The sequence below is a fragment of the Melanotaenia boesemani genome, chromosome 11 (genome assembly GCF_017639745.1).
Source record: "Melanotaenia boesemani isolate fMelBoe1 chromosome 11, fMelBoe1.pri, whole genome shotgun sequence".
Taxonomy (NCBI): Eukaryota; Metazoa; Chordata; class Actinopteri; order Atheriniformes; family Melanotaeniidae; genus Melanotaenia; species Melanotaenia boesemani.
This window is the reverse complement of record NC_055692.1, coordinates 4,529,548-4,544,528: the sequence shown is the minus strand read 5'-3', so window position 1 is coordinate 4,544,528 and position 14,981 is coordinate 4,529,548. Positions and strand designations below refer to the sequence as shown.

Sequence of the window (14,981 nt, the reverse complement as noted above, 5' to 3'; positions counted from 1 at the left end):
GTTGGGGGGGTTGGATTCAGAGTCCTGCGGTGGGAGGTTTGGTGCACTGAGTGGGCAGCAGCTCCAGCATCTGCTCCCTCTTAGCAGCAACCACACTGGGTGTTATTGTTCCCGACAGAGATGAAAAAAGGGAGTGGGGGAGGTTGAGAGGGGTGGAGGATGGGAGAAACAACGAGCAAAGCATGAAACACAAGCTCAGAGAAGTTTAAAATGAAGACAGAGGGATGTGTTAATCTGATGATGTGCAGTTTTAGCTGTTGAAAAATGAGACTGGGGGGGCAGCGTGAAGTCATATGTCACAAGGAGAGAGGGAAGGGAGACCTGATGAAGGGGGGAAGCCTCGTGAAAGCATCATTAGGGAGTAGGTTGTACCTCCAGGCATGCTCACCCAGTGACTCACACCTACAGCTTGTTAGGGTTACTACACACCAGAGGTGAGGCCACGTTTAAGGCTGTAAACAGGGTTGTCTGTCAGAGCGTACGGGAAGAGATGGATAAATAAAACAACACCCCATGTTGATACTCTAGTTTCAGAGGAAGCTAAAACCACAATCACTACTATATTTTCCATCTTTTGGCCCAGTTACACTACAGAATGTGCCGTAGCCACCGTCATCAACAGCACAAGAACAGACTCAAGTTGTGCGTTTTGGTTTTTAGGTTTCTATTTCAGGTGGTCTTTAATTTTCAGTTCAGGTTGAGTTTTTGTCTCTTCTTTCCTGTCTTGTTTTGTAGAGCTTTCCCCTTTGTATTCAGCTAAGTTTACCTCCTGTTCATGTCGCACCTGGTCTTCAGTTCCTGATTGAGACACCTGCTCCTTACGTTACATTGTCAGTTTTTCTATAGATGCTTGGAGTTTTTATTTGGTTTTTGTTCTTGTTGTTTGTTATCATACCACTGCAGTTGTAGTTGCTTTTAAAAGTGCTCTATAAATAAAGGGGTATGGTATGGTATGGAAAATATGAACCACCATTATACCCACCTTTTTTTATTTTGAAAATCATTAAAGCTACTCTTAAGTTTAAAGTCTTTCAACAATAAATGGAAGCTGAATGTCCTTGTTGCAGCTGGCCTGCTGTCATCTTCCTCTCTGCTCATTTTTCTATATCTCTTTATTTGTTGATTGAAGGCCCTACAGCCCCCCCCCCCCACACACACACACACAAAAAAAAAATAAGTATAACAGTAACAATGGAAGTAGTAAACCAAAATCATTAAAGAAAAAAAGGAAATTAAGTCTAATTTTCCCCATAAAATCTGTCTACATTTGAGTCTTTCATACCCTGATCTGTGCAGCATCACTGGGGTCATACAGGTTTTCTGCCATTTGGCTGAACTCTGAACAAAATCATGTAATAGTCATTCTCACGCCTGCCCAGTTTTATTTGTCCGTTTGGGACTTCTCGCACGTATCTGAAATGTTGGTAACATGTTAGTATGCATGTGTATGTGGAATGTGGGAATGGTTTTGGCTCTGGTAATTTGCTGACAGCTCTCTATGTACACAAGCCTCCTGATAGACCCAGAATTATAAAGATGTAAAGATGCCTTAGCGAGGAATACAAGGTGGATTTTAGCTTAGACCTGTAAGGTCAGGAGTTCATGTCGGGTCTGTGTTGGAACTCAGACATCACCGTGGGTAAAGAAAATGCTCCAAACCTTTAGCTAATCTTCTGACATAACTCTGACTGAAAGCATGTAACTGGTCTTGTTTTGTTACAGCCCTAGTGTTTGCACAGAACCCTAAAATAAAAACTGAATAAATTCCCACCCTATTTAAATGTATTCATCAGTAGTTGTAATTGTGAAAATATCACCCAAAGACAGAATCTATTACCTTTACCTTTAATAACAAACACATAATCAGGTCCACCTGTTCAATGTCTTGTTAACACAAATATCTCATCAGCCAATCACATGGCAAGACGACTTGAAGTTCAAACTGAGCATTAAAATCAGGTATAAAGAGGAATTAGATGAATTTGAATGTGGCATGGTTGTTGTTCTGAGTATTTAAAACACACTGCTGATCTACTGAGATTTTCACCCATAACCATTTTTGGGGTTAAAATAATATACAGTGAGTGAATGAAGTGCAAATGCCTTGGGAATATCAGAGGTCAGAGGAGAATGGGCAGACTGGTTAGAGATGATAGAAAGGCAACAAGAAGTCAAATAACCACGGGCAAGAACAGAAAACTGAGGGTATATTCCACACAGACTCACCAAAACAAAAATATATTGCCTGGTCTGATGAGTCTCTATTTCAGCCCCACGTTCAGATGGTAGGGTCAGCACTTGATGAAAACAACAAGAAAGCATGGATCCATGCTGCCTGGTACCAAAGGTTTGGGCTGCTGGTGGTGTAATGGTGTGGGGAATTTTTTTGTTGTACTTTAGACCCATTATTACCAGCTGACCTTGGCTTAAATAACACCTTGTTGAATCTATGTCACCAAAAATGAAAGCAGTTCTGAAGGCAAAAGGGGTCCACCCTGGTACCAATAAGGTGATGTGTACCTAATAAAATGGCCCTGAGTGCATGTACTGCACATCAAAAGCAGATAAAAATTTTCAATAATTCCTGTCTACCTGCTGAGGAATAACATACTGTTGCTATACACACTAACAACACTGACCTTTTCCACATCTTCAAGGCCTGTATTGGTGTCTTACAAAAACTTAAATCCTTAATCTTAGATAATAAGATTTCCTTAAATTTTAAATCTAGTCAAATCCCACCTGAGTCTGGGCCTCCCCAACCAATGTGGACATGTAACAATGGAAAACTTACCATAAATCCGAGCGTCCTGGCATGAGCCTTTTCTTTCCATTGAAATATAGTTCAAAATCTTGGGTCTTGAGTCTGTGGGCGTAGTCTATATAACCAGATACTTCCTGTCCAAGAGTATTATGATCCCTTATGAAAATGACCGACTGTAAAAGAGAAAGAAGAAAAAAAGGAGGAAACCCTCTGCGTAAATAATTATGATCATTAGGGTTCTTCTGAGTAAAAACCAGTAAGGCCAAAGCCACTTGTGGAAAGTAGACATATAGAGGGGATCTAACAGATCATCCAACTTTAAAATACAAAGGCTCATGTTATACTTTGACTCAAGTTGAAAACAAAATCGGCCCCAACTTATGTCATGTTGTGGCCTGAACTTACAGAGGTTGGCTGTCTACAGAATATCCTGCTCAGAAACATGCGTGGGGCTCAAGCTAAATCCCTTTAACTTACAGTAACTAAAGTCTCAGTTCCGTTCCAACACTCCTACAGTCAGGACAAGAACGTACCCTGAAATGACATGAAACGTGGAATTGTGACATAAAACATAATACTGTGGGTAGTGTGAAACGTTAAAGGCCTTTTTTGGGGAAAAACACAAACATAAAAGAGGAAAGGTTTTTACAAAACAGCATGTGACTCCATCCCGAGGAGGAAACTCTCCATTGTTGCTCCCTGAAAGGTTTCTCCCTTATTTTTCTGTCTGTTGTACTTTTTATCAGCCCCACGTAGAAAATGCTACATGTTCTGCAAATTATAAACCCTTTGCAGCACAGTTGTGATTACAGGTATTTTTACTTTAAAATGACAAATTTGTGACTTAATGTTTTTTTTTAAAGAAGCACTGAAAACACAGAATGGATGTCCTGTACATGCCAAAGGACCTGAGCCTCCTTAGTAAGCGGAAACTACTCTAGCCCCTCGTGTCCATGTTGCTTAATCAGTGCAGTTTGTTGTTGAGGTGAACACCCAGGTACATGTAGTCCTCCACCAGCTCAATGTCAAGTCCCTGAATCATCACCGGAGCAGGATGTTATGTTTTCTTTTGGAAATCAATCACCATTTTCTTTGTCTTGCTGGCATGGATGCAAAGTTTATTTGTTCTCTATGGCTTTCATCTTCTCTTTAATCATTATAAATTTCCCTAAATCGTTTCATCTTCTAACCAGCTTCATTCTTTCCACCGTCCAACCATGCCACTTATCTTTTTCACTTCCTTTAAATTTAGCTCCTCATTCAGCTGCACTTTGTTCAGGCAGACAGTACTGCATAAACAACACTATGGATACTAAAGTAAGCATGTAGGCATGGACGTATGATACGCTGATGGAAAATGTAGTTATAGCACTGCCTGGACAGCTGCTTCATTTATCACATGACAAACTGGCCAGTGAAATTGCATTTAAACCTGTCACAATGACCTTCAACCTGTATTTAAGATATTGAGGGTTGTTAGAGCCCTGGTTAAATCCCATGTCAGGAAAGCTTCTGATGCTCCAAACTAGGAAAACACTGGCTACTCATTAGTACTTCATACTTTCCCACTACTATCCCAGGCTGAATGGTGCATAAACACATCAGCTGTTCATTTGCTACCAATATTTTAAATTTCAAATTATAATTTCTCTATGAGACTCAAAGTATTTTTTACTGCATGCCATTAAAAAAATAAGAAAACTATTGCTAATTTACTAAATGGAAAAAAAAAAACTCATCCTGGCCGAAAGATCATGTCAGTTCAAACATAGATATCAGATTAAAGAAAAAAAAAAATCTTCACTGCAAACCAAACGTAAGTTTCCCGGCTGCTCATCACTGACAAGTCTTTGAAGGCGAGTTCAAACCACACATAACAAAAAAAAAGAAAAAGGATGACAAATGTTTTTGCCACCAGAATCAGACAAAGAGATTGAAAGCTGAGTTGTCCAAACCCCCAGGGGGGACAGCCGAGCATGAAATGATCTTTTTATGTGGACTTGATGGTTTAGATAACACGTGATGACAATGGATGGGAAGAACTCCAAACAGAGGAAACACTCAGGTGTGAAAAGGTTGTTTTGTCTGCCTTCTCTTGGATAATAAAACGCTGCTTTTCTTTCTTTTCTGACGCATCTTAAGTAAGGAGGACTCCCTTTGTGTTCGGCCTGTCTTGTTTACTCCGAGCATAAATGAGTCCCACTTGTCAGCTTACAGTAACACAGTAAGAGGATCCCTCAGCTGGTGATATTATATATGAATAACTCTCAGGACATGAGCCATCTGTAGATCCTTTTTGTTAAAAGGAAGGAGATAACTAGTGCTCCAGCGCTTAGAAAAAAGAGGGTTCCTCTCTCTCAGTCTCTTCAATGTTTAAAACAGATGCTATTAGGTTTGCAGCTGGCTGGAGGCCTGAAGCATTTACCCTATCTGCTGGCTCCCATCATCACACAGCCAGCCTTAAAAGACATCATTAGGTGGAAGCATCAAAGCCAAAAGGAGGCGTTTAATGTTCTGTCTTTTTGGTGTTTGAATCAATGAGCCCCCGATTCAGTCAGGATGCAGTTCACATTATAACATCTTAACTCTGTACAACTTACAAAATTTTATGTTAATCTGTATCCAGCGGTGTGCAAGTAGCTAAAAGCAGCTTTCCCCTCTTCTGTACAACATGGAGGACTCGGAAATCTGTGACTCGCATCATATTCAGTGTATTATTAACTGATGCATTAGTGTTAGGGCTGTGAAATACACACAACTGCAAGCATGTTAAATCATTTAAAAGCAACCCCTACAAACTATGGTATAACTGCACATTCCTAAAGATGCCAGAATGCAGCAATATTATTAAAATGTTCAGTGGACCAGCAAACATAACCCCAACTTTCCAATGGATTTGATTATTCAGTCAAAGCTGTTTTGATTCAAGTTAAAATTAAGACTAACCACTCCCAAAGAGCCAATAATAATTCCTTACTGACTACGAAAATCATGTGTTACCCGTACATGTGTTACTGGTGAAGAAAAGATTATGATGGCACATAGTACAAATGAAAAATACAGGCTCATTCAAAGACAAACACACACACACACACACACACACACACACACACTGAAAAAAGAAACTGAGAAATAAAAAAACACATTCAGGATGAATATCTCTGTGGAAAGATGCAGCTGTAGTTCTAAACCTTTATCAGATCATAATGTTATATGTGAACTTTATCTCTGCAAAGTCCATTTCTGATCAAGTGAAGCTGAGCAGAGTGATGAAGATAAACTAATCCATGCTTGCGTTACCTCCATATTGGAGGTTCCTTATTACTGTTCCATCCTAAATATGCCCTGAAAAGCCTCCAGCTAACTCAAAATGCTACAGCGAGGGTTCTGATGAGAACTAGCAGCAGAGGTCAGATTTCTCCAGTTTTAGCTTCTCTTCATCGGCTCCCTGTTAAATCTAGAATAGAATTTAAAATTCTTCTCCTCACAGTTAAAGCTCTCCATGACCAAACTTTGTTGTGCATCAAAGATCTCATAGTTCCATATATTCCCAACAGAGAACTTTGCTCTCAGACTGCAGGTTTATTTGTGGTTCCCAGAGTCTCTAAGAGTCAAATGGGAGGCAGAGCCTTCGGCTATCAGGCCCTTCTCTTATGGAACCAGCTTCCAAATTGGGTTCTGGTGGCAGACATCATCTCTACCTTTACGATCAGGCTTAAAACCTTCCTTTCTGATAAATCTTATAGTTGGGGTGGTCTAATCATCTATATAGGCTTAGATTGCTGAGGGATGTACCATGATGCACTAAGCTTTTTCTTCTTTTTTCATCTCTCTCCTCTTTATTTTCTGTGTATAAATTTATGACGTATTGGTATCATTGGCTTGTATTTCTCTTCTCTCTTATACATGTCACAAACAAAACATGGAGAAAAAAACACTGTGCTGATTTTTGTTGGAGGGAGGCTGGAGACTTCTACCTTACACCATGGAAAACAAGCGGAGGCCTTACGTCACCTGTCAGCAATCACCAAGAACAGGTGCTGTGACCTCACAGGGCAGCGAGGGAGAGGCCCCTCTTTGAGGCAAACGTCAGTCGGGTTAATGCTCGAGAAGCTTAGTGCTGCACGGGTCCCAGGTAGAGATACAGGCTCATTGTGATCCTCACATTCATTTTGCTCCTCTTTGAAAATCTTTTTATGTGTATCCTGTTAAAACTCCACTGGTGACCTTAAGCAGAAGGTTACGTAAACTGATGAAGAATAGTAGACCGGGATCCTTTAAATCCATGATTCATGAAACACAACAAAGGGTCTCAGATCCTTGTGGTTACCCTGTTTTTCATAAAAATCCACACACAAAGATGTTTATGTGCTCAGAAAAAGCAGTGAAACCTGAACACTGTTGACGATGATAATTACTGAGATCTGTAAAAACTGTGGAGGGATCCCCCTACCTCTTGACACGCAGATGTGAATTACTCAATAAACTTTGGCTAATCTTTCAAAGCTCCACAGTTGAAAGAGAGGGATTTATAAATTCTAGTCAAACAGAAGCTGACACATGCTGCGCCCCTCCTTTGTGCTTTGACAATGTCCTACAGGTGGGGACACAATGGCTGGACCACCTGACATCCTGTGGCATGAAGAGTGTATGTCTAAATGTGAGTTTGATTTTGTGTGTTTGCCTGTGTACTGTAAACAACACAAAAACAAACAAAAAAAAAAACTTGTGAATTAGTAAAACAGTCAATGAACCGCCTGGACAAAGCAGTGAACTTCTGTACTGAAAACTCTGTAGTTTAATGCTGTGACCCGTAGAGCTGAAGGTCGGCCGGCGGAAATGTCTGGCAACTTTATTTGGTCAGTGTTTTAATGGTAACGTCTTTCAAAAAAAAAAAAAAAAAAAAAAAATTGTCATTCCAGAAATCTTGTGTATGATTTTCTTTTTCTTTCTATGTGTGTGTTCATTTGAATAGACGGGAAAAGGCAGAAAAATAGAATGGGAGAGATATCCAGTAAAACCTGCTGCACAGAATATTAGATTTTGCTAACCGCCAGTGTGCTGGCTGGTATCCCAGTTCATACCGAAAACCAGTTTTTATTCATGTTACAAATTTGTCTTGTGCTTAAACAACATTGGGAATGTAGTGTAGCAGTAACTGTTTGAAGGGGGAAATTTTTCACTGCTGCACCACTAACCATGCAGATGAGCAGCTGTGTTATTGCAGATGTTGGAGTTCAGAAAGTGAAGCTGTAGCAGACATTGAAGGTAGACATGATGACGCATCTGTTGTCTGGAGATACTTTGGTTTCAAAAAGGTCAGATGTGGACCAAACTACTAGTTAGTGAAAATCATGTTGAGCTGTTGTCACCAGAGGCGGCAACATGAGCAATCTGCTGGACCACCTTAGCCCCAAACATGCTTTGGTGAACCAAGAATGCCTTAAACCAAGATCAGCTCCCTCCACATCCTCACTGGACACTGGAGTCAGATTTCACTTGTAGACATGTTTGCTAGCGGGACCGACTATGACAAAAAAAGCCAGAGATGGATGGAGATAAACAACACCACCACAAAACCGCCAGACTGGATCCTCTGATGGGCCACTTCCGGCCCGCGGGCCGTACGTTTGACACCCCTGATATAAGATAAAATTAAAATTTCATAACATTTTTAGGCTGGTTTTGAAACCATATACTTTACTAATAGTGGTACTAATTTAGCCAAATTGTAGTACACAGTATGTAGAATGCAAATAGCTGCAAAATCTGCAGGATGTGAAAGGTATGGAGATGGTGTACTAATAATATCATCCTAGGTGGTCTTTCTTTCTTTCTATTTCTTTCTTTATCACTCATTTCTCTTCCTTTAAAAGTTCAGGCAGTTGTGTCATGAAGATGGACACTTAAACAAGCTAAACGCAGATTTACAACTGTTCACTAACACTTTTCTAAACTGCAAAAATAATGTCACACACTACACGCTATGAACTTATATGCAATATGCAGTACATACTTCGTAGTACCTTATCTGAATAGTAGTAGTAGGTGGTTTTGATAAAAGCCATTGAGTAATGGCTGTTGGTTTTTGGTGGGTTGCACTGATTTATGTAGAGATGAAGATGCTTGCACACTCTCCTCAGAAACTCTTTAGGGCATAAGGTGTAACAAAAATAGGGAAAAATGATTTGACCTGGCAAGACAAGACCAAAGCACCTGACATGACAGGTACTGTGGCACATTCCACCATTCATTAATTTGGGAAGTGCAATCACCCATCAGCCTCTGTAAGTGGGATGTAAACTCCATCGGGCGAGCTAAACTAAGTCTGTGTCTGAAACCCCTATGCTGTGTAATCAAATCCTTCAGTTTGTGTGGGGGTCGAAGCTACACAGACAGAAACAGATCACACCAAAATAAACCTGGATTTATGGACCAGTCTGCACTATTTACTTTTCTTCTCAATTCTGAATTGACAGTAGATGTGAATGCGTGGTTGTGTTAGCTGTGTTAGCTCTGTGATGGATTGGTGGTCCATGATCCAGGGTGTCCCCCCACCTCGAACATGGGGATAGCTAGGATTGGATCTTATGGCTGACAAATTGTAAAATAATACAAATCTATTGATTCTAGAAACATAAAAAGACAATGTTTTACCTCTTCGCTTGTTAACTTTGTTCTTTTTTAAATGTTGAATTGTATGAACTGTTGAAATCAAGGGAGGGTCAACACTCACTGTGTTTTAACCATCCCCCATATATGCATCCTGATAGACCAGTCTGTCTGCCAGCCCCCATGGCCTCCTCTTCCCCCATCCTCCGGTGCACCTCTGCCCACACCAACCCCCTCCCCAGTCCCTGGGAACAATCTTGCAGTGTCAGGGAGCTGTGCAGGTGTCTTGCGGTGTCAGCTGCCATACTGTTTATTATTGGTGGGCCGCACTTTAGGAGGAATCCCGGGCCATCACTAACAACTGTGTAAATTTGTTGGGGGGTTGGAAAACATGGCCTGTACTGCAGGAATGTTTAGGCTGAAGCCCCCTTTTTCTGGAAGGATTTTAGCCCTGTCCTCTTTCTTGATATTCCTTGAGAAGCCTGTGCTGCATGTGTGTGTTGGGAAGGGGTTCGGGAGTAGGATAAGGAGGGGTCTTTGCTTATTTGACTTGGAAGTGACTTCACACAGCTAGCTTGTGTAATAGATGCAACGGTGGAAACCATATGTGCTGAGGTGTCTTACATCCGTGGGGATCTACCCGAATTACACATCCTGCAGGATATGCTATCCAGAGCCAAAGCTATCTGACTGAGGAGTTTGTGGGCAATGAACCAGGTCACTGCAGCCACCAACATACGTTACCCAGAACTAATTGCTTTTACTTTGTTTCGTTGCTTTATTGGGTCAATCTGAAAGCAACATCCTAAATAACATTCATTTGTGTCTTTGACTTCATTTAAAGCCAAACTAGATCAATATCAATACAACTACAATACAACTTCATGTTTGGGTTGATGCTTTAGAATAAAACAAAACAAAACAAACAACAACAAAAAAACCAGATCTTCTGTGTTTGGACTGCACCATGTGTGCCTGACGGGGGGAGACTACACCCACCTGCAGAAGCAGTTACACCTTTTAGGGATCTGCCCAGTCCCTTGCTAATTAACATTTAATATCAGTCTGTTCAATATGAAGATCTTGCTCACCAGCGGCATGTTTAACACCACATGCTCAGGAGGAGCATGCCTTTTTTTTTTTTTAACTAAATCTAGATTTATCCTGGTTGATATAAGTTTTGAGGCAAGACAGCAAAATTAAGACATTTTAATACTATGTTTTACAAACATGAAGCATAAATTGGGCCTTCTGTTGCCTCTGGTTTAGGAAATCTTGGTCATAGTGAGATGAAACTTACAGTTTTGGAATCTGTGAGATGTGAGCTTTCAGTAAAGGAGTCATTTGTCCATGTTCATGCCGTCGGGTGGACACGGGGAGCTATAATTCGTGTTTATTTATTTTTCGGACTTTGTGTACCTGGTCTTTTAATTATTGTTGTCTTAACTGTGTTTGGTGGTGATAGAAATTGTTTTACTGAGCTGTTAGCTGAGATTGTGGACTTTCTGTGGATACCAAACATGTTTATAGTTACATTTACAGACCTGATGTTAGACCTGGAAAACCGGATGTTAACCCTTTAACTCCCGGTAGCGGAGGGTGCAGGCGCAGTCAAGCTAAGAATGCAAAGTTCGAGAATTTATAGGCTAGAAATCTGGATAATGAAGCACTAAAGGTGCATGGATGGAAGTTATTGTGCATATTGTGAATATTTCACTCTCCTCACCATCTAGAAGCTGTGAGATTCTCATCCTGCTTTCTGTCTGTTCACCTGACATTCATCAGATATTGTTCCTTGTGTGTTTAGAAGGAAGCAGCTTTAAATTCATCCTAAATCCTTAAAGTTTCATCCTTCTTTGTTAAAAATATTTGATTTTATATTTATTAAGAAATATTTTAACTGTTGCTGTTTAAATTAAAAACTGCTGCTAAACCTGTTTATGTGTTTAGTGCAGGGGTCTGCAGCCTTTTCAATCCAAAGAGCCATTTTTCCCTCAGCCAGCTAAAAAAAACCCTTTAGAGATGCAGAGGTTACGAGACCTTTGGAAAAGAGACAACTTAAAATTTTTGATAAATATCTAAACATCTATCCTTTTGAAGAACCACAGTTTCATTTCTATTTTTAGGTTGTAAAATAAAGAAAAACATAAAACTTTTACAGTAGACAGTACTGGTACTTTTAGTGTCATTATGTTGTGGAAATTCAGTGTAATTATTCCATGAAAAAACAGCTAGTTTTTTAGCATTCTTAGCCATGTATTAAGAGACCTCTGATATGTAAACTGTAACTGTGTTTGTAAACCAAAATTTACTGCATTTTCTATATATAGCAGTAGGCCTTCTTTTAAAGGGAAACGATATATTGAGCATGACTGTGATTAATCGCAATTAAAAATTTTAATTGTTGTTGCCCAGCACTAATATATATATAGGCTACATACACACACACACACACACACACACACATATATATATATATAAACTTATCCTGCGTTCTGCACCAACATGTTTGCTCTAGAGGATCTCTGGTCGTCTCAGTGTTTGTGCAGCTTCCTCCCTTTCCTCTCAGGTTGTTCCGTGAATCATGACGGCTGTCGGTGATCAGCTGATCAGCTTTTCTCTCTTGTTGTATTTGTTTATAGTTCAGCTAAGGGGAAACCAGCAGTTCATGGTTCACACCGTCACATATTTACCCCAAAGTATTGTTTTTAGCAGGACCTTCTCTAACACAGTAGTTGGCTGGTGGTAGACAGGGTTTATGCTTCAGTTATGCAGGGGCGGATCTAGAAAAGTGTTGATGGGGGGCCAGGCATGAGCACTTTTCTTTTTTTTTAATAATCTTTTATGGCATTCAGTGTGGAAGGCAAAGTAAGAATTTCATTGTTCAGGAAAACTTGTTTCCTCACTGTGCAAATGACAACAAACACTTTGAAGTGAACTTAATTTGGGTGATGCTGCTGTAGGACCTTTACCACTGCTACACAAACACTAACACTTCAATGATAAAAGGAAAAACTTCTTTTTATCCAGATCATCAGTTTTATCAGAGTTTCTTCATCAATGTTGGCTGTTTAACTCCAGTCGTCACATCTGCTGGTTTTCGAACATGGTAGAGATGATTTAAAACAACATATAGAAGTACATTACACGGTGCATTTACTGACCCTTGGACATCTGATGTTTACCCAAGTGAAGGTCAGTTAACAGTAAATATTTGCAAATCGGCTCTTTCTGTTAATGCAATACAGTAAAAACTGGCTAATTTCAGGCATGGTGATTAATCATGATTAATTAATTTGTAAGCTGTGATCAGTCTGATTAAAGATTTTAATCATTTAGCAGTTATAATAATAATAATAATAATAATAAAAAAAATAATAATAATAAAAATAAAAATAATAATAATAATATATATATATATATATATATATATATATATATATATATATATATATATATATATATATATATATATGTATATATATATATATATATATAGAATAGAAATAGAAATACTTTATTGGTAAATGGTAAATGGTCCGTATTTATATAGCGCTTTACTGTACCTGGAATGATACCCAAAGCGCTTTACATCATACATCACATTCACCCATTCACACACACATTCACACACTGATGGCGGAAGCTGCCATGCAAAGCGCTCGACCACGACCCATCAGGAGCAATTAGGGATTCGGTGTCTTGCCCAAGAACACCTCGACATGAACCCAACTTGGCCGAGGATCGAACCGGCAACCCTCGGGTTACGAAACGACCGCTCTACCTTGCTGAGCCCTTCAGAGAGCCCTCAGGGAAATTTGGGATATATATATATACATACATATATATATATGTATATATATATATATATATATATATATATATATATATATATATTACACGCACAAAGTCAATGCACTGACTCTGTGTGAAATGTGTTTGTTAGCTGTTTGTACAGCAGCCTTTAACTTAACCTCTCATCACAACCCTCCACATGGGCCTCTGATAGACTGCAGCAACCCTTCCCAGACTTCCCTGCCCTCTTTCACCAAAATCAAGTGTAATTTTATAACAGGTCTATATCTGCAAAAATAAATAAAGACCACAGTGGCTCACAGTGGGTGCTGTGATTTCACAGATGTGAATATGTGTTTACAATCAAAACAGAGCAGTTTAAAACTTTTCATTTCAGTCGCCGTCTACGATTCCAGCGTACCATTATGTCACTGAGATGCCTTACTACCATCCAGGCAAAAAGAAAAAGAAAATCTTTCTCATTTCTACAGCTTCTTGTTGTAATTGTTGTGACAGGTCTGATTGTGTGCGCAAGCAAAAAAAGGATGGAAATAATCAAAAGACATTTCTTTTCCTTTAGTTTATAATTACAGGGTGTGCCACTACACAGATGTCTTGGCACTAGTTTAAAAAAATGCACAAGTGAACTGTTCAAAAGGAGTTTTTGCTCAACACTGTCGTTTAATGTTATATCTGTATTCTCTTAAAGCCCTACACAAAGGTTGGTTGGGCCACACAAAAAGTGCAAACAAACCTCTTTTTTTCCTCTTTATACTCCATGAAATGCACAAGCATGGTGGATTTTCCCTTCTTAATCATTCAGAGATGCTGTTTCTTTCTAGGGATATAGTGTGTGTGACAATGTGTACATGTGTGGCTGTGGACCCATTAAACATAGAGCATGTACTAACACACTCTGAAAGGATTTTGATGGCAAAGACTGTTAAACATTAGTTAAAGATACGCTCTAAGGCCAAGATTTGGAAATAATACGGTACAAAGAGAGTTAGAAGGACAATATAAAACTGAGTTTTTGGTTGTTGGTAAGACAAATGTAGAAATGTGCATGTGTTTACGTCATGTGTTCTCTAAAAACAACCATAAACATACATGATGGGTGTTTGTGTAAGAGACGAAATAAATAAATCTAGAAGCAGGTGTCCTCCTATTGAGCTTTCTAAACACCCAATGCTGGACAGCTACGCCCAGTGAGGTTAGCCATGAAGGCAGAACAACTGTGGCCAAATACCAAAGGGGAAGCAGCTCAGTCAATAAGTCAGGAAGGGAAGGCAGCTAGCTCAACCCTTGGCTGCGTTGGCTTCTGTCTTTTTGGAGAGGCCGGTAGTAAAGCCTTTGCCACAAAATAAGTGGCTTGAACCCACACACTTCAAATTACAGGGCACTCAAAATCAGAAAATGCTATCCTGTTTTTCGCAATTGATGTTTAAGAAATTCTATTAAAACCTCCTTAGTGTGGCCCACAGTGCAGCTTTGCTGTTTTTCCTCCACACTGCCTGGAGGAATCGTACTTTTGTCTGGAGAATTTTCATTGTCCTCACAAGCAAAACAATGCCAACACACTACAGAGTATATTTCACAAGGATGCATGAAAGCATTGCATCTCAACAAGAAAAAAGAAAAACAACCAGAATCCATCTAATGTGGAACCTTTGGTCATCTTTAGAATTTGTGAATGTGGCTTTTAAACTGTCACACCGTGTTTCAAATGCAGTAGTGCTAACAAAACTTCCTGCCATGACACAAAGCATCAATGGGAAAATGGACCTGCCCTGGAAACTGGCTAAAACAG

The 14,981-nt window shown here is 39.6% G+C and overlaps 1 protein-coding gene across 1 annotated transcript in view; it reads right to left on the bottom strand.

Annotated features, from left to right (window-relative positions):
- cfap299 (cilia and flagella associated protein 299) overlaps positions 1–14,981 on the bottom strand; it is a 96,599-nt gene that overhangs the window by 15,885 nt on the left and 65,733 nt on the right. Inside the window, exon 4 of the mRNA XM_041998352.1 lies at positions 2,795–2,937. Coding sequence (XP_041854286.1) covers positions 2,795–2,937 — 143 coding nt within the window. The remainder of the gene's footprint in view (positions 1–2,794; positions 2,938–14,981) is intronic.